Source organism: Adelges cooleyi, unplaced genomic scaffold (assembly GCF_023614345.1).
Source record: "Adelges cooleyi isolate 19-005CV unplaced genomic scaffold, UGA_ACOO_1.1 ACOO_flye_CR_arks_rails_tigmint_CR_PRNA_651, whole genome shotgun sequence".
NCBI lineage: Eukaryota > Metazoa > Arthropoda > Insecta > Hemiptera > Adelgidae > Adelges > Adelges cooleyi.
The window spans coordinates 14,259,385-14,283,054 of record NW_026096352.1 but is presented as its reverse complement, the minus strand read 5'-3'; the positions used below and the strand labels follow the sequence as shown (position 1 = coordinate 14,283,054).

Genomic DNA, 23,670 nt, shown 5'->3' with positions numbered 1-23,670 from the left:
AACGCCGGCTATTATAAAACGCCTTATTCTTACTGCTTCTTCTCTACTCAAAACTACTTCTCAAATCCACTGCATAGCCGCGTCCCTACAATATATTTTACTGGAATTAAATATTTTTAACCTTATCTCTTGTCGTCATCGTTACAACAATATGCCCAAACCGTCGGCTCTGTTATCTGTATTTTTTATCATTCAGCCCACTCCTATGTACGAGTGCCTGCTATCTCTGTATTCATGTTTAATCTCTTCATTGTTTACATTCTTGTTGATATTGTCATTTCCGTTACACGCTCGTTTTCCATTTGAAATGTATTAATATTAATAATACGTTGCACACGGGTTATTAATACTAATAATAATGTTTGTCCAATTTATACTTGAGTGGCCTTCGAGTGACAACGATAAAACATATTATTTAGTACATTTTCGTCAATAGAACATAATAGAGTGATTCATTAAAGACACTCTCAATATCTCTTAAACTAAAGTGTCTCCAAAAAAAAAATAACCACAATACAGGAATTATTTTTAAAGAAAACGAGTTTCTCGTCCTCAATGAACCGCCCTGTATATATTTTTAAGATGTTTTATATGTATAATAACGACTTGATGACGTTTTTTACAGCCTAAAAAAATAATGATGACCAACAACAACAACAACAACAATAATAGCAATAACAACAATCACATCAACAACGGCGGCCACGTTCGAGAAGCCAAGAGGGACGCGGCCGCCGCCGCCGCCGTCGTCCAGTCGCCTTCGCCGTTGGACTTGAGACTGAGGCCAGTGTCCAGTGGCGGAACGCAGTCGGCGTCGTCGCACGACGGCGAAGAAGAGAAGGAGAACAGGCGCAGCGACGGCAACGTGACGGACGCCGAGGACATCGTGTGCGCGCCGTCCATACCCTGCATGATCATGTCGCCGTCGTCGCCTCCGTCGGGCAACAAGATGCCACCGCACAAACTATACGGCGTCGGTGGCCAGCACAACGGCGTGATGGTCGTGCCGAAGGGCGAGCACGACGTTGTGTTCGAAAACGCCGGCGCGGAACGGACGAACGGCAAGTTCAGCGTGTCCAGTTTGCTGCACGTGTCCAACAAGCTGGAACACCACTTGAGCAACGGCCGAGAGCACGTGGCGGACGGCCAACCACCGGCGTCGGTCGTCCACCACCGGCAGTCGTACAGCCACGTGGCGTACAAGACGGCCGGCCGACCCGTGCCGGGCTTACTGCAGCAACTGTCGCCCGCGCAACGCGCCGTCGACGCGATGATCAACCCGGCCGTGCTGCCGTATTTCACGCCCGAGATGACGCTGAGACTGGCGAACGCGGCCAACCAGGTGGACGGGCTGCCGGGCGCCCAACAGTTCTTCCTGAAACAAGGCCCGTCCAAGTGCGAGAGCTGCAACATCGTGTTCTGCAAGTACGAGAACTTCCTGGCGCACAAGAGACACTACTGCGCCAGCCGGCCGGCGCAACCGGCACCGTCGTCGGCCGCCGGCGACTCGGACGACCCGTCCACCGCCGAACCCAAGACCAGTCCCGAAGGGTCACCGGGGCCCAAACCCGTCACCGTGTCTTCGCCGTTGTCGTCCAAAGACAGCGTCAGCCCCACACTGACCGCACACAAGCCGCCCATGATCCAGTTCATATGTTCCACTTGCGGCGTCCGGTTCTCGTCGTTCGACAACCTCACCACGCACCAATCGTTCTACTGTCCCAACCGCATGGCCGTGGCCGGTCCGGACCACGAAAAGCTTTTGTCCAAATGCACCAAATGCAAAGTGAGTACACTTTTTCCGGAAAATAAATTTCGGCTTTTTTTCATCCGTTTCCAATCAAATATTTCCACCCAAACCTTGTGTAACTGTGCCCACGTATATTGAACATTCCAAAAATACCGTTTATTGACACCACTGGTTTTGTCGCACAGATGACTGTCGAGGCGAACGGCCACCATCAGTGCCAGGGCGCGGCCACCAACTGTTGGAAGTGTCCCGTGTGCGGCACCGTGTGCCCTAGCGCGTCGGCCGCCCAAAAACACTTGGACAACCACAACGGCATCAGGGCGTTCGTGTGCACCATTTGCCAGTACAAGGGCAACACGCTCCGGGGCCTGCGCACACACATCCGGATGCACTTCAACAAACGAATGATACCCGACTTAATGGTAAGAGACTTGATAGTTAATAGTGACATTTGCGCGTCCCCGTGGCCGTTTATAGTAATGACTAATAAACTGATATATCCGAACCCGCAGGAAGAGGACTACGTAACGTGCGTAATGGACGAAAACTCTATTGCGGACAACAACGGCAGGCAGCCGGCCGGCAAGACGTCTCCGGGCGTTGTGGACGACGCTGACAGGCCGTCGGCCGTCGTCGCAACGTTGGCCGCCGGCAACCACTGTGGCGACAACGGTGGCAACGACGAGAACCCCGTAGCCGGAGTGATCGTCAAGCAAGAACCCAACGGCGGCGGAACGAACGCCGCCACAGATTCAGGCGACGGTTACGAACAGGATCAACCGGCCGGCCGAGCGCTGTCCGACGATAACAACGACGAAGACGACGGGTCCGCGACCACCGCGAAATATTGCAAGGTTTGCGACATATCTTTCAACTACCTGTCCACGTTCATTGCGCACAAGAAGTACTATTGCAGGAACAGCGCCGAGTACAAGTGTAAAACCGAGAACAACGCCAAGACGGCCACAGTCACTTAATATATATTGTATGTTTTATATTTTAATATATATATTTTATTTTTTGGTTCTCTTTCTCACGATAATGACTATTATTATACATACTTTTCCAAAACAACATAAATCTTAGATGTATATTATTATGTGTATATATAACCTATTATTATTTATTTATTTATGTAATCCCTTGCATATATTATATTATAGATATGGCCAGACGAATAATATATTTATTTCGTAACTCGTTGTTTTTATTGTTTGTTTTTGTTTCATTATTTATTAATTATTATTATTACTAAATATTATAATTTATATTGGATATTATATTATATTTCTATATTATTATTGTACCGAGTAATCGGTTATATTATATTATTATTATTTTTATTATTGTCATAGTGTATACAGTATGATTACATATATATATATATATTTTTTTCTGTTTTTGCTGCGTTCGCGTTAAAACTCGATACTTTCACACACGCTGTATGTATATAGATTTATTTAGTAGTTTTTAAATGAAAAAAAAACCTACCGTAACCTATTTAATATTCTTCCTTGTACACAACGACAATTACAATACTTACGTTTATTTATATATGTATGAATATATATTTATGTGCTATATTGGAAACGAAAAACCGTTTTTATTAGACTGTTATTGTAATAATAATAGTATAAATACTATATTATATATTATGATAAAGCCACAACCGATAATAACAATAAATAATAAATTATGAATAAAATAAACTTGCTGTACGATTATTTAAGCTCCTCGTTGTTTGGCGTATGTCTACCCCGACGGTAAACTGTAAATCCTATTTACACGCACGCTCAAGAGGAAGCCATATTATTAATTATCAAGCCTGTGGCCTGTAGTATACCGTGTCCCGTGGCATAACCGTCATTGCACCTACTCGCGTCCGACACGATGCCGGGCGTTTGGCGGATATCCACGTTTTTGTGTTGCCACGCGCTGTCGCTGGTCTCGGTAAGTAGCCGTTCACGTCACTGTATTGTATTTTATGCACTGTGGATGCACCGTCCTCCGCTATCCCCAACAGCCCTTTGACATCTGCACGTACACGGTGTTCGCACGACCGTTGCAGGCGCTCCAGACTTTCCAGGTGACCGACACGGGATACTTGGACGTGGAGATGGCCGGCCAACAGCTGGGCAGAATCGAAATCGGCCTGTTCGGTGAGCTGGCGCCCAAAACCGTGGCCAACTTCGTCGCCCTACTCACCGTGGGCGTGCACGGGCGGACGTACGCCGGCACCAGGTTCCACAGGGTCCTAAAGCGGCTTGTCGTCCAAGGTCAGCAGGGTGGTGGCACTCGAATTTGTCTGTTCCACGAGATACCGTGCCTGCGCAACAACCAGAACGTCTAGTTTTGCGCAGGCATAGTCGCTCATGGAAAAGAGTATATAGTAATTTTATTTACTTCTGTGCCTAAGAAAATTCTACGACTGTCTTTTTGAAAATCGTCCATGGTAAAATCTAATCTCGATCTTTAGATAGGTACACGTTTAGTATAATATATTAGACTGTCTGCAAAAACAATTATTGTTTTAGTAGCCAATTCAAATAAGAAAATCTCTAAAATTTCAGATCCCTAGTCCAACGAGTACTTCCTCGTGATTGTTTTTTTTTTTGCATTTCAATTAAAAAATTCTCGCTTGAAAACCGATCAAAATGTTTACAATTAAATAAAAGATTTTTTATGCTAAAATGCAACACCTCAAAATCACTATCTTGATGTTTCGCGATAAAATTTGTTGTTATCAAGTTGCAGCACAATGTAACTGATAAACTGATAACTTGATAAAAAATTACCACGAAAAATCTAAACGAGGTTTTTTAAATGTGCTATTTTCGAATTGTAAAAATTTTAATTAGTTTTCAAGTTGTATTTTTTTAAATGAAAAACTAAAATTTCCCATGAGATGAGAACAAAAATTCACGAGGAAGTCACTTTTAGTGTATGATCTGTTTAAATATATAGTAGTATTACATTTGAGTGAATTTTAAACCTATTAGACAAGTGGAAAAACGTTTTAAAAAAACCCTCGAAAAGGGCTTCAAGCTCGAAACATATATAACACACAGAGCATAGATACAAGACATTGTAAACATATTTTAGACAATAATTGTCACGATATTTTCAAGGAGGACGAAAAGAGCTATTTATTGAGGGGTAAAAGTATTTTTTAATATAAATTGACTTAAAAGCTTTTTAAGAATAATTAAAGTGAAAATAACTGTTTTTTTTTTTATGAGTTACATTATTTAAAAAAAAAATCGTTGAGTAGGTAACGTCAAAAGTTTAGTAAAAAAACAGCTTAATTCTTCAAAATATGTTTTTTTTTCGGTTAGAAATAAAAATATTAAAAAGAAACGTTTCAATGTCGTTTTTAAAAAATGTTTAAAAAAACGTTCAAATTATTTATCCAAATTTTATACCTACTTGTTATAATTTCCACTTAATCTAAAAAAAAAATATATATACATCAATTAAATAATAATTAACGAGTTGATTAACGTATTTAAATTTATTTATTGGAAACAATAGAACTGTTTTTTATTTTTACAGAAATAATTGGACTTTTTTTGGCAATATAATCCAAAATTTAACGATCATGTCGGATTTTCTGTAATACATTTTTTTTGTGAATCGCTTCTAAATTGTGAATCTACTAATTAGACCATTATTCAAACTACACCCGAATGCACGTCACGTTATTGATGTTTTCGATAAACGTTAATTTTATTTTAAACGTTAAAAAAATAAGAAAAACATTTAACATTTCATCGATCATAATATTATTATTCGACCTTATCGCGTACATCACCGCCTCAAATAGTCTTTGAGTTTAATTCTCTGTATATATCCGAAACCGTACAGGACAGCTAACAGCTTACATAATAGTGTGTTTACATAAGGTACGCAATAACAATTTGGTCACGAGTGTTGTACCTACACAAATCAATAGGCGGCTACGGCTGTATACATTATAGTGTGATATAGTGCAAACAGTAATTATTTGAATTTTTAATTGAGGCCACCGGACAGTGTTCGGTTTGTATTATATTATTATTATTATTATAACGGTTGATCGCATAGAAAATATTTCTAAAGGCTTCCTGCGTGGGCGTCCATCGGGGACCAGATAACTCTACACTTGACCGATACATTTATATTGGTTATATATATTTTTTTTTACATACATTTTAGTCTATTTTATTTCCAAACACTTTTGACTCTACTCGGAAACCGTCAGTGTCGATTACGGTGAAGACATAATAGAATTATTTGCGTACACGTCAAACCAATCGATATACACATAGGTATATTCATTTTTTTTTTAGAAGCTTTATAAATACACGTTCGCCATATACTGGCAAACACATTATGACACTGTATACCGCGTGCTTTAAATCAACTAATGACCATGTTTTTTTGGGTCAAACCCGTTCTATGGACTTTACTCCATTAAAAAAAAAAACCTCGACAAGAAAAATGTTGGATTTGTGTTATCAAACACACTTTGTAAACATCCATTTAGGTAGTTTAGAACGTGGCCGTAAGTCATCTGGTCTTCTTGTGCTTTTGATTACCTTCTGACTTGCCTAAGAGTTCACTAACTTAAAGTTAAATGGAGCGTTATGGGTCATCTTTGAGGAAGTGTTAAAGCTGGGATTGACATAATGGCGTGCAAAGTTGATACAAACAAACAAAATATTATAGGAGATTAATATAAGCACGATCCTCTGACCTCTTGACCGTAAAAAAATGAAGACCTTTTAGGCGTAACCGAAATTTGTTTTATTTATTAGACAATTATTATTGATAAGATATATTATTATGGTTTCGACGCAGCGCAACCAGAAGGAGAAACCTAGGCCGGGACTGATGTGTGTCCGACATTTTGTTTTTGCTGATAACGTACAAATGTTACGCTTTTTCGTGGAATTATCAATAGTCTATTTAATATCTATTATATAGGCTGGCTTCCTGCTGCAAAGACAATAATATGCCAGTAGGCCTTTTTCGGCGGTTCACAAAAACCCATGTAAGTTTCCCTTCTGGTTGTTCTGTGGTAAAACGCATTACTAAACCTACTATCGGTGCAATTTTTCAAACTCCCAAGACCAAAAACTATCGCTAAAACAAAAAATCCTTTACAACCGGTTTCGAACCTATAACCGGGAACTCCTACTAAGTGAACCGGGGGAGTGTATTCAAGAGGATTGGTGGTCCAAGGGTACCCGACCTACTTCCCCCACAGACACCAAAAAAAAAAAACGAATACAAGTATTTATTTGATGATATTGTAAATATAACCTAAACTGGACAATATATCGAGTCGATCCTTGTTTAGGTGACCAACGATATTTTTCTACTTCTTCTTCTTCCTCTGGCATGTCTACTCTATAAGATTTTTTGCCGCCATTACTACACTTCGCCACCTATCTCTATCTTGTACTGCCTCTCTCCAATCCTCGACTCCAAGGGTTTTTAGATCTTCTTCCACCACGTCAATCCATCTTTTCCTAGGTCTTCTCTAGGTCTTTTCCCTCGTGGTTTCCATTCCAATGCTACTCTAACTGTTTCGTCCTCTCCTCTTCTCATTATATGGTCTAACCATTGTATCCGTTGGCCCTTAATAAAGCTTGTTACTGGTGCTAGTTCTAACATATCGTACAACTCTTTGTTATGTCTCCTCCGCCAGTTCCCGTAGTTTCTCATCGATAATAGGTCCACATATTTTCCTCCATACTCTGTTCTCGAAAGTCCTCAGGTTTCTCTCTGTTTGTTTGGTCGTCGTCCAAGCTTCGCAACCATACGTGAGAGTCGGTCTTATAATAGCCACATACAGTCTTACTTTTGTTTTCCTGGACATCATTTTGGATGTTAAGAACTTTGTCAGTGCGTAGAAGGCTTTTTGGGCTTTATTAACGATATTTTTCTACTACATAATAATATTATTATGATCTACATCAGCCCATGTTTGCCCGTCAACAGCGAGGCAACTCCTAAAAAGAAACGCGCGGTTTCTCAATCTTTTCTACCATTACCAAAGTCAACGGCCGCCGGTTTAGCCAAAAACGTATCGCATTAATATGTATATATATATATAGAGAGGCAACAGACGTATTGTAATGGTCGTTTAGGAAACCAGCTCGCATGTCCGTTCACGACGTTGTTTTTTTTTGTTGATAATATTGTAATTTTTCGATTATTACTGTGGCGTGTATTGCCCTGTTCGTGTAATAATAATATTGCGCTAGTTCGTTTTCGACCCGCCGCCGCCGCCATCCCCGACACCACACCCCTTATCGCACTATACAGGGTCGACGGGTAGATGTTTATCTTTCGTTTTGGCCCAGATCGAAATCGGTTCCACATGTACGCAGCACACTATATAATATTATTACATTTATATATATATATAGATATATGTATATACATACGTGTACAACGCGGTCGTTCGTTTTTCAGCCGCGGTCGTTTATCGCCCGTTGAGATCAAGTCAATTTATTCAACTGTCGACTTGCTGTTGTTGTTGTTGTATTATTTTTTTTTATTTTTACTTTTCAAGATGCTTATCGAAAACCCGATGGAAATCAACCGAACGACGGACTCGTATAATAATATTGTGTGTATACCCGTGTATGCCATCGCGTCGCCGGTAGGTCGTGGTTATTTTTTTATTGTTGTCGATTAGGTTGGGTTACCGCGCTTACCAGTTACCACAGTTACCTAGGTTTAGATATCTGCAACAGATTATACCGCGGCCGCCGCCGGCCCGGGTCCCGCCCGAATACACACATAATTGAGCGCTATTGTTATCTACTTGAAAAAAATAAAAAACATTTTTACCTATGCGTAATGGTTTTTAATGGGCCGGACAAAGCCGTAAAACGCTTGACCCGATAATTAGTTTTTTATTTCATGAAAACAAGTACACGGGTACTACCTACGAGATAGTACTAATTGACGGCCGACGATAAAATGACTCTTGGCGTACCTACACATTTTTCAAAACGTTTGCATACCTACTGATATTATGTAAAACATATTATTTTAACAGTGAATATGTTAACAATTTATGTACATTTTGACTAAATGTAATCTAAATTAATAGAAATTAAATGTATGCGACATTGAATTTCCAATTTTCCTATGGGTATAAATCTTTCTCTCAAGTATCTCATTCCATATTTCCAAGTCATAGTTTAAAAAAAGACTAGATCTTTAAATTTATATAGATGTACTTGAGACTAGTGCATCTCCCGAGACACGTTTTACAGTGAAAAAAAAAAATAAAAGTGTGGCGCGCATATAAAGCTTATAATATCTAAAACCATAATTTTATAGCGATATTACCATACAAACTTTGCAACTTTTAATAAATAAAATAACGATTTTTATAAGTCCTTGAATAATTTTTCATAATTAAAAAGCCCATAATTCGGTGGTATACCGTATAGTGCTCAAGTGTGATAATTGAAGGAAAATAAGTTATTTATAGCAATAGATAACTGATATTCTATAATCTTCGAAACAAATTTAAAATCATGCATAAAATAATAGTTTAAATAGTTTGTCATAATTAAAATGTATCTCCTAAGACATAGTTTTGCCAAATAATCATAAGTAATTGATTGGGTTGTAAACATTTGGAAACAAATATTAAAAGCCACTATGTTTCTATGGGACTATACAAAAAAAATTTGCATCATATCAAATTTATTAACAAAAACGCGGTGTGGCGTTTGGTTATTAATTATTGTGTAGTTATTTAACTAGGCCGCAAACACGTTTTTTATGAGTTGATTAGTATTAGGACATTATATTATACAATAATACACCTAAATTGTTTGTATATATTATTCATTATGCTGCACTCACTAGTCAGGCATATCATATAAAAAGGATTAATATTTAGATTAGGTTGGGATAGGTTTTCTAAATTTAATATTACAATAATTTTCCCTATAAAATAACCTTTTTATCTTGTTAATAACTGAAAACGCTAATAATTCACAAAGTATTTATTCAAAACCATTTGTCGGTCAGGTATTTTACTTGTTTCAATAGACCGTTGGCCACCACAGGTCAATTATGTAAGTAGGTTTCTATTCGAAAATAAAAAAAAAACCCTCCAAAACTATTGAAAAATAATTTTTTTAATATGGACATAAAAACTTTGTTTGATGCCTTCATATGATAAAAATTGTATTTAATATACAACACTTTAAAAAATTAGCATAAAACCACTTTTTTTTTACAATTTTATCAGAAGCGATTTACAAAAACCTTAAGCGAGATTTGAGTTCACCGGAAAAACCCAACATAATTCTTTTAATTGTTGCATAAACGATGTTCACGATATTATTGGTAGAGCTTTTAAGTTCAAAATCCAAAGTACAAGTTTGTTATCACATTTTTCATTGACATATTATGATGTACTAGTACTATTATAGGATAGATAAAGGGCTGTAACTTAAGGACCGGGCATTGGGATCATTGGGGACGATTGGGGGACATTAGGTTAGGTTTTATTTTACTCGGTAATCGATTTAATACATAATATTGCACTAAATATCGTTGAAATCGACGCAGGCGGAGACGTGGTGAACAACGACGGAAGCGGTTCGATTAGTATTTTCGGAGAAGAGTTTCCTGACGAAATATTGACCGTGAACAACACCAAAGCCGGATTCGTAGGCATGGCCAATTCAGGTAATAAAAACACTGCCAAGTCCGTCTTTGCAAAGACATATTGTACTTGTTTTTGAAATTTTACACTCATCGTTCAACATAGGATTCTTCTCCGTTGTATGTCGAAGAAAACACCTATAGGATTTTTGACCTTAAACCCTTCCCCCTCCCGCCTCCAAATAAAACGCTTTTCGTGTTCGTCGATCGAGGCGATGCAAATGACGTGTTTCGCGAATTAATTAAAAAGAGAAGTACGGTAACTTATCGGCCGATCTGAATTGTAATACAATAACAAGTATAGTATAGCGTTTGGCCAATCGACTACTAGGGCGCTGTCGAACCTGATGAAATGCGATAAGAAAAAAAACTACCCTACCAATTATTACTGTCGTGGACTTCCAACCTGACGGTAACAATAATGCATTTTTTTTTTAAACCTACCCATTTTTTATAGTTCAAACCGCGCAAAGACAATATTTTAACTAATAATTATTGTAAGACCAATACCTTCTCCGATTTTGCATCGAAGTTAAAAATCGTGAGTTCTGTCATAGTTTTTTTTTCCGAGTCTCTCTCGAATGGTTTTCCCAAATTGTTTGTAAATTTCGGGATAACTATAGTACTGTACTATTGCTTGTACAGGACCGGACACGAATGGATGTCAGTTTTACATAACTACCAGACCATCGCCCACCTTAGACGGTAAACACGTTGTCTTCGGCCGAGTGGTCAATGGGCTGCAAGTCGTACACGTGATTGAACGTCAACCTGCTGACCTGCTGGGACGACCGAATAAAGAAATTCGGATCAAAAGCTGCGGACTACTCGACAGGAAACCGTCTTACACTATAACAGATCACCCGTACGAGTAAGTATCAATATAGTATAATATTATACGATGAAAAATTGCATTTTTTATTAAAATATTGCTATACCTACCTACTTAACTCCTTAACGAATACCGTGGTATTAGGTGGAGACAGAAGAAAACTATTAAACAATTGATTTTGATTACAGTTTGGACATTTGGAAATGGATAAAAGCTTCTTCGATACCACTATCAGTGTCAGCCGCCATACTGGGATTATTTCAATGGATGATCATTCAAATTAACAAAGTCGTTAATTAAATTATCGAAAAATGTACTATCATATTTTCATTATTATCTTATTCATTATTATACATACTTATAATGTATGATGTAACGCAAAAACAAATTTCAATTTTGATAAAATATGTGTTTTTTAATTGTTGTTAGACATATACATTTTGTAAGGATTATTTTAACTCGTGTAAAATAATAAAATCGCTGATTCACTCATATCCTCTCATCATAAATCATAATAGTATCATTTCACCATCAAAAATTACTTATAAAAAAAAAAATGTTTTAAAACATTGTTCTTACTCAAAATGAGGTATCTCTAATATGAGCGAAATTACATTATCTTCATATCATTCTCAATATCTTATAAATTTTTAATTTTGATTATTAAAATTATGTTGTAGGCTTAACGTAGAATAAAAATAACTTAAAAAATGTTGTATCTAGAAAAACTTCATAAATTTCTTATTTAATTAGTTAGAACATTTCAAAAATTTTAGTTCTGGATCTATTTATGTGGAATTTGCCCTATATTTTACTCCTTAATAAATAATTTTCCATTACCCTTCATGCATTCTCCTCTTCTGTGAACAAACAAATTCTAAAAATTCAATATCAATTTTCGTTTTGGCCCATATTTTAAAATCTACTTTACTCCAAAAATATTAGTATTCCCAAATGTTTTATATTATTTTTCTATCGATCAACTATAGTAAAAATGCAATTTTGGGGGGCTTTTTTAAAAATTAAATCATTATTTGCTGGTCGTAATTTCGTTAAAAATATTTTTAAAAATGATGAAATACCTGAAATTACACGATTAGGTTAGGTTAGTTTAGTACACGGACGGTCTGAGCGGTTAGGTTAGGTAAGATAAACTGGCAGTTGATACGGCGGCGTTTATCAGCAATACTTTTAGTTTTATCCCAAATTAAATCAAATTTGTACAAAAAAACGTTGATAAAAAAAAAAGTGTAAAGGAGAATATATTTGGTTTAAAATTTATGTCTGGATACTTATCAGTTTATTCATTTTTATTACTAACAATTGTAGATTTGTTAATTTATTTGGTAAACAAATAACATTAAATACGGAGAACCACTTGTTTTGCAATAACGCGCCGCCGCCATGCAAATTTATCGGGCAACGACTGTACAATATTGAATATTGTTTATTATATTTTTACAAAATTTTAAAACTACGTTAATAAAATATAACAGTAAAGAATAACTAGTTTTACACATAAAATAACGGACGAGTGGCGTTTTCGTGAGTGCATTATTTTACAAATTTTACTAATTTACAATATTGTTAAGTCTTTATGTGAACGTATGTCAAATAATGTTAACCAATGAAAGTCGTACAATGTATTGATTAACTAACAATGCTCCGTGAAGCCGGACGAATCTTTTTATTCTGTTTACTTTTTTATTACTAATAAATAACATAATGAAAATTAAATGAATATTTGAACAATGCCGCGATAACCCGGTCGAATTTTCCGGTTTGCGATGGTCGACAATGTTTACCTTCGCGGTTACCCGGTTACCTCGTTTGGTTAGCAACTGATAACAGCGATAATCATACAGTTTTGCGGTGATAACGAACAAGGATATGACGACTGCCCAGAACACGAATAGCGTAGTAGTTGGTACAGCGAGTAAAAAAAGCAATAATACAAAACGGCTACATAGTAAGACCTTTTGTGTTGCCGTATGAACAATTTATAGCGGTCCGGGCGTGGAAGTGGTGTTGTCGTGACGAATTCCAATTTCCAGTCAAGTCCGCCTTTAACGTCGCCAAATTCGGATACGGTAGTAATAAAAGAACCTATATTAATTTTGTCAAAGTAATTGAATCGCCTGATAATGTGATTCGTTCGTTTTCGTTTAGCGGACTTCCTGCCTTGTTGAAACAAAGATAAATTTTGAAGGATAGCATATCTATACTAGTTTATGCTTTCCGTTTGATTAGTGCTTTTTGCTGTATCTAATTGGAATAAAAAAAAAAAAATGGCAGATGATAAGAAGGTGTTGCTGAACAGCGAAGAAGAATTTCACACAGGTGGATCTCAGACTAATAATTCAGGTAATCATGCTGGCGAGTATTTCATTGTGATTTAACGTTGTTGTGTTTAACAAGTACTTATTAAGTAGATATAATAATAGGTCATCATGATAATTGTCATTTGTCATCACTCAACTTTTTTTCTCATTTCCCGTACAATTTATTTTTCTTGTTAATATTGTCTTTTTGATAAAAAAAAAAAACAGTGATATTTTATTTATTAACTACCTAAATTGTATTCATGTAATAAGTACATGGTGAGAGCAATAATAAGAATTATAATTTTTGTTGTCCCTAATTCTGTATTATACTATTGTCAAAATAGGTATGAGTTGTTTTCAATTCTTAACAAAAAAATCTCATACACATTTTGTAAGAATTATTTGTTTAACATATTTATTTAACTTTTTTTTGTGTCTCCTGTTTTAACAGCCTGGCCATTTATCTAAAGATCTAATTCTGTTATTTAAATTAAAGACATTCAATTTGGTAGCTATATGTTAAAGTATTTTAAAAGTTAGGTTTGGGTTGTATCTGTCAATGTTACCATGTTTGTAGTTCTCCTATCCATATTCCACAGACACAATCACTGACAAATTTGTTTTCATTATAAAACTAATGATTTACCGAACTGTTAAAACTAAACCATAAAATAATTGATAATTAAAATTTAAAAAAGTGATAAGGATTACATCAGTGGCTTTTCTTTTACATAACAGTTTGATAGATGTTCCTGGCTGTACGCATTGGATGACATGATTCGTACTACATACAAATACTCTGCATTTATGTGGGGACTGTCAGAATTACATCAATGTGACTAATTCAAAAACCTGAAACATTATTACTCTGATAAACTGCCTTTATAAATTATTCTTAACAAAATTATGCCTTTTCTCGTTTCCCTATCTTATTCTCTCCTAAATTAGTGAAAAATCTTTTTCTCACAATCATTTTATTTTACTTTTAATGAAAACTGCTATTTTTTTTCTGTTGTAAGTAGTTGATGTTGATGTAAATCACAATAATTTTAAAAAATAATGTATTATGTGAACAAATTTTGAAAAACTTTGTTAACAACTGAAGTAAAAAAAAATGAGAGTACATCAAGTACCGGGCTCTAATTATAAATGTTGATTTTAAATTAAAATACTACTTGCTTTTTTAATTTACTTATAACTTATCTATTTCTAAGTTACCAGTTTCATTTAGTTTTTATTTGTTTTTAATTTGGTACTTAAATTTAGCCTTATGGTCTAGTATAAGATAAACCAAATATATATTTTGCATTGTCACTTGTTTCACTATGTCCGTATGATAATATCATAAGTTTATTTTTTAGATTCACCTACATCATCAATAATCGATTCTGGCACAGTACCCACAACAAATATAATTAGTGATGGTAGTACTGATTACACTGTCCCAGAAATGGGACCAGAAAATTCTGCTACTAAAGTTACTTGTAGAGTTTGTCAAGAGATGATAGATGTGCTTGGTAAAAAGGAGCAGCACGTTGTAAAGTGCAATCGCTGCAATGAGGCTACTGTATGTATTTTTTGTTTTTTTAGCTGATTCACCTATTGATTGGTTTCATTGTAAATCTGTATTTTGCAGCCGATTCGTAGCGCTCCAGCAGGGAAAAAATATGTGCGATGTTTATGCCATTGTTTATTAATTTGCAAAAGTTCATCGCAGCGTATTGCATGTCCACGTGCAAATTGCAAGCGTGTTATCAACTTGGCACCAAGTCCTGTAACTCCTCCAGTTCCACAGGTTCCAGGCATGTGCCGTGTAACTTGTGTCCACTGCCAGGACACGTTTCTCGTGAGTACATATTTTTATTTATTCAAAGTAATTATTAACACTGAACACTTATCGCCTATGAAGTTATAAATTAATTATGATTTTTCAAGATTTAACGGGGTTGAATAATATTATAACAGGATTTAGCTTATAAATTAGTATTATTTATTTTTATTTAATAAAAAAAAAAAAAAAGACTGTTAAATTAAATAAGTTGTACAAAGAGCAAGAAAAATGAGAGAGAGATTAAATCAAACTGTTTTGGGAAGTTAAGGAGGAAAGTGAAATAGTAAAACAGTTATGTGAGATCAGTGTGGACTCATAAATAACAAGGTAGAGTTATAAATGAAACGTGGATTGTGGAGTGAGTAATGAATGGGTAATGGATAGAGATTTGTGGAAAAAGAGTATTTGTTCGGCAGTCATAGGGGACAATTATGAAGAAGTTCTGATTTTTTAAAAGAATATAAAAAGTAAAGATTAATTAAAATTGAACAAACATTGTTGAAAAATACTATGTTTGACAGGAATTTGAGAAATAAAATGAACATATCTAAAAGCTAATGAAAAATTAAAAAAACGATATTGCAAAATATTAAATTTCTGAATTCACATAACTAAAAACAAATGATCAACTAAAAATAATTTTTCCAAAAAAGCTCAGTGGGGTTAAGGCATAATGGGGGGTCACAAGTCACATTAGGCATTACTATTACTGATAGTGATAAAATCACTTTCAAATTAATGCTCCGATGTAAAACTGTAGATGGTAAAACATTTTAACTAATCAATTAAAAAATGTATAATTTTCTAAAAAAAAAATTGACTATAAATGTTATTATATTTATAGTTTCATAATGAAAAAAGTTAGAATCATAGCAAATAAAATTTAAAAAATCAACAAAAATTATAATAGTTAAAAATATCAACATATAACAATAACATTATAAGAAAAATTGTATTTTTATAGGCGATTTTTGAATTTTGCTATGTTAACTTAGTTTTAGCTTCATATGTTTAACTTAATAGGTAGAATTTCAACGTAAATGTTTTTTCACAAATTGTAGCTATTTTAGTGGTGAAAACATGATTTCCCAGGAAAAACTCACACCCCGTTGAGTAGTCATCACAATTTTTATTTTTTTTTTTTGAAAAAAGGATGACTGTTTAAATTATACAGGGTGCATTGGACTTTGATTTTCAAAATTCCATTTCTAAATGCTACAATAAGAGTTTGAATAAAACATCAGAAAAAAGAATTAGTCTTGTTCAAACTCTTCCTATTGCGTTTAGAAATATAATTTTGTATAATATAATTTTTTAAATCAAAGACCAATGCACCCTGTAGGACATTTTTTTTTTTCTTTGCATTAATAAGCTATTGTAATCAGACTACTCTACAAGGCGTAACAGTTTTTCCCGTATGGTATATTTTTACTCATAAAACGGTCGCTCATAGAAAAAAAAAATTGACTATAGATTTTTTAATGTATATGTTATAGGTTCACATAATTTCTACCTTACTTCTAATTTTGAGATTTGGATTCCAAAAAATATTTCTAAAAACAAAAGAAAAAAATTCCTGCCCTTCTGGGTGTTTCTCACTGTAGTATTATATTTGAAAAATATCGCACACAAAATTTAAAAGTAATTTGAATATTTTTCAAAAAGTTATAGCGTACTGTAATTTTAAGATGAAAAATGTGTACATTTTTAAGATGTTTTTCTCGATTTTGAATGGCCAAATTTATTTTTATTTATCGTCTCCTAAAGTACCAGTTGGGTACGATTTTCTATCTATAGTTCTGCCACACAAAGTAGCATACATCAATCCAGCAGTTTTAAAAATATTGTGTGCTTAGACAAGAAAACTGATTAAAAAATAATATGAATTAAAAATGTATGTTTAATTAAATTGAATCTAAATATTTACTATTAATCTAGTTATATGTTTTTGTGCTTTACAGTTTAACATGTTACAAAACGCATTGGCTAGGTGCCCGCATTGTCGTAAAGTGTAAGTATTGTTAACTACTGTAGTTTACTAATGGAAAATCGACCGATAATAATTTTACATTCATCATAACGTTTGCAGGTCATCTGTGGGTCCTGAATTTGCTAGAGCAAAGGCAATATTCTTTTTTATTCTTGCAATTGTCTTACTAATTGTTGGCGGAATTGTTTTGTACTTTACATATTCGCTTGTCATGGATCACACCAGTTATTTAATTTTGTATATCGGTAAGTTTTTTTCATAACATTTTTTTTTTTTTTGCTCTCACTATTTTTTTATAATTTAATTAATATTATTATTTTTATAAAAAAATGTTTTTCAGCTCTTTTGGTCTTTCTACTTGTAGCTCTTTGGAAGTGTCTGTATTACTATCGAATAAAGGTGAGCTCTATCGATGGACCTGTTTAATTCAACTGTACGTAAAATATCTAATGAATATACGAGTATAACATAAATTGAAATTTCTTTCGAAAATTTGGCCATTTTATATAAATAATATTTTTTATATCATGAATTGTTTCATTTATAAAAGAACTGTTTCGATTTAATAGTTGATAGAATATGTTCTTTGTATTTGGGAAATATTTTATCATAATACTAAATCAAACAAAAGACTTAATGGTGTATGTTCAAAAAAAAAAAAAAACTTGGACCGTGATGTTAAATATTAATTATTTATTATGAACTATTTTTATTATTGGTACCAATCGTGATTTGTTTTTGTAAATTGCACACTTTTAGTAAATTTGTGTGTGTCAACATTTTTAATTTTGGAAGAAAAAAAAATGTAAGTAATTCAAAATAAAAATTTAACTATATAAAGTGTAGTATAAGATTTGAAACAATAATAGTTGACAAAAAAAATGTTTATTTAATTAAAAAATATATTTTTACGATATATACATATATCTACACATGAATTGTACATGTACACAATGTACAAAAACATTATGTATTTATTTTTACCTTAGCTCTATCTATTTTTTACTTCATAGTTGATTTTCGTATTATCATCATTATTATAGTTATGTTAAATATTTTACCCTTACAATTTATTATTATTATTATTATTATTATTATTTTTATTATAATTATTATTATTATTATTACTATGTCGGTCTATTGTCATTATACAAAAAAAAAACTTATTGTACGCTTATTACACAAATTATTTATATTGAACTAAACTTTTTATTTAGTTGAAATATAAAAAAAAATATTCATTATAATATCATAATGGTTTGCTCATTTCTGATTAAGAATGTATTAAAACCGTAAATCAGTCAGTTCGGAATGAGGAGGTTACAGGCATTTTGATGCCAGTCTGTAGTTATACAATAATAATAATAAGTTTTGTGTTCATAATCCGATCGTATTAAATGATATATTAATATATATATATATATGAAGAATCGTGCTTGTGACAAACCAATAGTTTTAAGTACCTACACAAATCGATTGGAATTTATTTAGTATTAATAATTAACTAAGCCTGTTGTAGGTTTTAAATATTTTAAACATTTTGTCTCCATATACAAATATAAAAACCAAATATAATTGAACCATTAATCATTATATTATATTTTTAAAGTGTTATGGCTGCTCTCAAACACCTATTGGGGAGTGTACTTCCCCTAAAAAATGATTTGAGGATGTAAATTTTTTATGATTTTCAAAACTTTTTTTGAGTTGGTCTGGCGCGGTACAAATTAAGTTAAATATATATAATAACAAAAATTGTGCGAGACAGTGAATTTAGAGGCATTAAAACTGGTTCGTAAGGTATGAGGGTTGATTCCTTTTACATTACCAAACAGTTTGTTTCATAAAAAAGCACAAACTGTATATTAAAAATATTAAATTAACAAATGTTGTTAACATATTTATTAGAAATGAACAAAAAATGTACCGGATGAATCTTTTTACGCCCTATACTAGTTTACTACTGTATTTTCTAGTCTAATCAACTTTTAAAACTTAAATGGTAACGTATACATTTAGTTAAATATTTAAATTTAAAAAAAATACTAAAATTGTTTACTGGTCGATAACCAGTTTTGAATAATTATTTAAGTTTAAAAACTCCACTCTACCACCCATCCAAAATTTTAAACTTTAATAACTATTTATAACGACAAGTCAATATTTTCAACAAATTATTTTTAAATTAAAATGTTAATAAAATGTATTCGTTATGTATTTCATTTTTAAAAGTAGAAAATGCTACAAAAATTAAAATTAAAATACTGTTTTATATTGTAATAATATAGTTTAAACAAAAATGTTTTTAAAAAGAAAAACTAGACTGTAGACTGTGATAATTATTTTGAGAAATTACACAATAACTTATATTTTTCAATATATATATATATATATGTTATGCAATAAATCAAACTTAATGGACATCCATAAACTGGTGAAAATCGAATTTCATATCTAAAATTGCATTTTTTGGCCAATGTATCATTTTTGAAAACTAAAAAGAGTTTTTTCGAACATCTGAGAAAATTTCATTATATATGTAAAGCCAATAAAGAAAATTTAGAATCACTGCAAAAATTCCAAGAATAAACTAATATTTTAAATAATAAATACCCTTAATTCATTAATTTTTTATTTACAAATGAATATTATTTTAGAAATTTAATTTTTTAAACCATTTTTAGATTTTGATAAAACAAATGAGTGTATAAATATTATATTGAGCATCATTATCTTGGAAAAAAAAATTATTCCTACAATATTTGTGTCAGAACTCAGAAGCTTATCGTCGTTTCCGTGTTTTTTTTCGAATTTAAATTCGGGCGAATCTTTTCATTTCATTCATTTGACTATAATTTTAAACAAATCTTTTAGAAAAAACATACCAAGAAACTAATATAGTTTTTGCTTTTTCACTACACCTCAGTAGGTTGAACATAGTACCTACGTTGCCTTAAAACATATACCCATACACGTTTGAACATAATACTGCAGTTAACATATTAAGATCAGTGCCGTGTTTATGGGGAGAGATAGAGGGGATATATTATCCTCTCTCGGGTTTTATTTTAATGGTCCGGTATTAAGATAATTTGGTTATTTAATTACTTGTTTAAAAAAACAATTACAGATAATACATCTAAATGTTATTTTTTTGTATAATGTTCGTTAATTATACAAAGGCATATAATATTAGGTGCAACATGTTGTGTGTTTGACCCTCATCCACATCATATCAGCTATACTCTCATATTAGTGATAAGGTTATGTCTATTTCAGAAAGTTCAACCAAAAACAGGTCCGGTTCGAGGTGCGAGATCTTTTATAGAATCTAGAGTTGAGTAACCCCACAGACAATAATAGCTGGTCTCCAATTCTCACACTGATTTCTGTTGTTACAAATAAAAACAATTTAAGTTTTATAAAATAATGTTGTATATACTTACGGCTTAAATAAAGTAGTAGGTAAGTAGTAGTCTAAAATCAATTTAAAAAAAAAATAGTTTAAAACAACAACAATAAGCTTCCCGCTTAATCTTACTCTTATCTTGGTGCCATTAACGAATATGTTATGGTATGTTACACTTTGACTGATGAAGTGAGCTATATTTTCTATTTTGTGAGCTGAAGAAATTTTTCGAGTTCTATTAACATAGGCGGAGATTTCATTAATTTTTTGGGGGGGGGCTAGCATTTTTCTACCTAAAATGACCAGCAAGGGATTTACACTCCTAAATTATTAATATATAATACTTTATAATATTACAAATGTATAAATAAAAATCATAATAATTATAATATAATATTTGTATATTATTTAAGCTAATACATATTATTTTAAGGCAATGTACCTATTCTTAGATCCAAATATATCAATAATTTTTTCTACATCAATATTTAAATCGTTTTCAATGTACAATATGGATGAATTATTAAACCTGTCTTGCAACATACTAGTAGGTAACCATGTCTTAATTTGCGCATAGCTGAAAAGCTGCGTTCGCATGTAGCTGAACTAATTGGCAAAGACAAGGCGACTTGAAATAATTTGAATAAGCATAGGAAATACATTTAGGGTTAGAGCCTTTTGAATTTTATCAATATTTATTGCGTTTTTTGAAAAATGAATAACTTAATTTAGCACTTGAATTAAAATTAAATGATAACATTATCAAAAACATTGTTATAATTTTTTGCCGTTTTGGAACTGAAAAAATTTTCATAATTTATTCTTATTAATAATTTTAGTTTTTACTCCATTAATTAAGGAATTTATTACTTTGATGAGTGATCAAATAATTGGGGGGGCTATTGATAATTTTGGGGGTGCTAAGCCCCCCCCAAGCACCCCCCAATCTCCGCCTATGGTTCTATAATATAATATATACTATCAAAATATACATAATATACGAGTACAGGCAAATAATAACACTATACACCTGTAATTTGACTTATTTGCTATTTATGCTTATTTATTTACCTATTATCTATAATTTTGTAAACATAAAAGAGATAAAATTTTATGTAAATTAAGTTTTGCCATACAATTGATAATCTGTATTTTTTTTTTTTGAAATTGAAAAGTAAATATATTGTTTAAAAAAATCACAAGGCAATATGAACAAAATTTGTTGGTAATATAGCTCGTATTGTCGCATCAAAATGGATAACCCGAAAAAATAATGGAAAATTGTTTACAGAAAAACCATTTTTATAAAATTATTCAGGCCTCCAGCTATGTAGAGGTAACTGTGTTATTTTATTGTGAGATAGATTCTCTGAAATAACCGTTTGTTTCTAAAGATTATTAATTTGTTTATAAAAAAAATATTCAGTAAAATCAAAACAAAATATAAACGCTACGGCATAGATAAAGTTCTCCTCTATAAACATTGTGAACATTTGGTTAATCTATTGTTAATACGGGCCTCACATACCTACTATGGTTCAAACTCTAAATTAAGCTTGTGCAAAAAATTGCCTATACTTTACTCCGTAGTGTCCTCTTGGTCTAAGGTCTAAGACTAATGTGACTGTACAAATTACAATTTGAAAACAAGTTGACGTGATCTAAATTTATTAATAAAAGGTTTCGGAAAAATTTCCCCATATTTCACCCCCTAATAAATAGCCGGATTAATGGAGGGCTAATATTTTTTTTAATTTTTAATATCATTAATTAAACAACATTGAGTTAATAAGACATTAATGAACTCAATATATATGATTAACCCTTCAATGCCTATTTTTTAAAATTTTGTATATACAATTTTTACATAGATTAAATTATCAGGAATTTGGGAAAAATAAGTAAAAAAGTATAATACATGAAAAAAAAAATACAGCAATATTATTCCTTTGACGCGCCACCTGAATGTATTTTTTCTAACAAAATAAAATTATGTAATAATCGTGTCGCATTTCTGCTACAATGGGCACTGAAGGGATAATATTATAATATTGAGTTCAACGCACCTAATGTCGTTTTTCAATTTATTCTTGGGATATTTTTTACAGTTTCAAGTTACACAAAGTATGACGCAGATAATATGCGATTTATGAACCATATTACTATTATGCAACCGTAGATTACATAACTTTTATTTATTAATATAGGTATACATTACCTATGAAAATAAGATAAGGCGTGGTCAGTTCATTAGTCCTGCGTTATCGCCGAATTCAAATTTTATCAATTTAAATTCCATTTATAAACGTTTTTATTGTTTACTTTAGTTACACATAATTAATATAATAGTTTATTCACAGCCCCCCCCCCCCACTGTCTACCTGCTATTTTTTACCCAGGTATTGTTCAGAAGCAATAATTATAATATTTTGTGTTGTTGTCTGTTGACAAGTAAAATTGTATTTCATTTTTTAACTATTGTTTGTATACCGTGTGTAATGTTAGTCACGTACGCATTTGTGTTTTATGACACAATACCGGCAATTAAGTCGGCTTTGGCACACGTTGTAGCCGTTGACAGATCGTAAATGGCCAGTTATGAGTCATATGCTATATTATACAGTCTGTAGTAACACATTATTGATCTTTCTGTGCAAATTTCAGATAGACAACTGACAACTATTTACTCACTAGCAATCAATCAGTACATTTGCCACCCATTATATTATAGTAGGCATAACCTACTGCATTTAATTTTGGCCGTCGACAGTAAATAATCAATTATGAACGGTATTGCTTGGCTATTATAATGATATTAACGTGTGTCGTGTGCCGGCCAGAAGCATGTA

The 23,670-nt window shown here is 32.9% G+C and overlaps 3 protein-coding genes across 4 annotated transcripts in view; all 3 read left to right on the top strand.

Annotated features, from left to right (window-relative positions):
• Positions 1-3,390, top strand: part of LOC126844803 (zinc finger protein ush) — a 70,092-nt gene extending 66,702 nt beyond the window's left edge. Inside the window, exons 6-8 of the mRNA XM_050583220.1 lie at positions 626-1,786; positions 1,936-2,172; positions 2,263-3,390. Coding sequence (XP_050439177.1) covers positions 626-1,786; positions 1,936-2,172; positions 2,263-2,727 — 1,863 coding nt within the window. The 3' untranslated portion in view covers positions 2,728-3,390. The remainder of the gene's footprint in view (positions 1-625; positions 1,787-1,935; positions 2,173-2,262) is intronic.
• Positions 3,391-3,582: 192 nt separating this feature from the next.
• On the top strand, positions 3,583-11,677 carry LOC126844458 (uncharacterized). Its single transcript, XM_050582671.1, has 5 exons — positions 3,583-3,700; positions 3,819-4,026; positions 10,340-10,459; positions 11,081-11,306; positions 11,456-11,677. Exons 1-5 carry the CDS (start codon positions 3,641-3,643, stop codon positions 11,565-11,567), a joined length of 726 nt encoding a protein of 241 aa, XP_050438628.1. The 5' UTR covers positions 3,583-3,640; the 3' UTR covers positions 11,568-11,677.
• Positions 11,678-13,149: 1,472 nt separating this feature from the next.
• On the top strand, positions 13,150-18,202 carry LOC126844334 (type I phosphatidylinositol 4,5-bisphosphate 4-phosphatase-A). Of its 2 annotated transcripts, none has more exons than XM_050582461.1 (7): positions 13,150-13,357; positions 13,437-13,631; positions 14,953-15,158; positions 15,228-15,437; positions 17,384-17,433; positions 17,512-17,657; positions 17,753-18,202. In XM_050582461.1, exons 2-7 carry the CDS (start codon positions 13,556-13,558, stop codon positions 17,836-17,838), a joined length of 774 nt encoding a protein of 257 aa, XP_050438418.1. In that variant the 5' UTR covers positions 13,150-13,357; positions 13,437-13,555; the 3' UTR covers positions 17,839-18,202. The 2 variants fall into 2 exon arrangements, with proteins under 2 accessions (XP_050438418.1, XP_050438419.1); XM_050582462.1 differs by having other exon boundaries at positions 13,150-13,360.
• Positions 18,203-23,670: the final 5,468 nt, after the last annotated feature.

Bases quoted from the DNA above. Each gene is read 5' to 3' on its own strand.
- LOC126844458 (XM_050582671.1), top strand. From the start codon at position 3,641: ATGCCGGGCGTTTGGCGGATATCCACGTTTTTGTGTTGCCACGCGCTG. The intron at 4,027-10,339 runs GTCAGCAGGGTG...AAATCGACGCAG, and splicing joins AAAGCGGCTTGTCGTCCAAG to GCGGAGACGTGGTGAACAAC. The intron at 11,307-11,455 runs GTAAGTATCAAT...TTTTGATTACAG, and splicing joins ATAACAGATCACCCGTACGA to TTTGGACATTTGGAAATGGA.
- LOC126844334 (XM_050582461.1), top strand. From the start codon at position 13,556: ATGGCAGATGATAAGAAGGTGTTGCTGAACAGCGAAGAAGAATTTCAC. The intron at 13,632-14,952 runs GTAATCATGCTG...TTTATTTTTTAG, and splicing joins ATCTCAGACTAATAATTCAG to ATTCACCTACATCATCAATA. The intron at 17,658-17,752 runs GTAAGTTTTTTT...AATGTTTTTCAG, and splicing joins TTATTTAATTTTGTATATCG to CTCTTTTGGTCTTTCTACTT.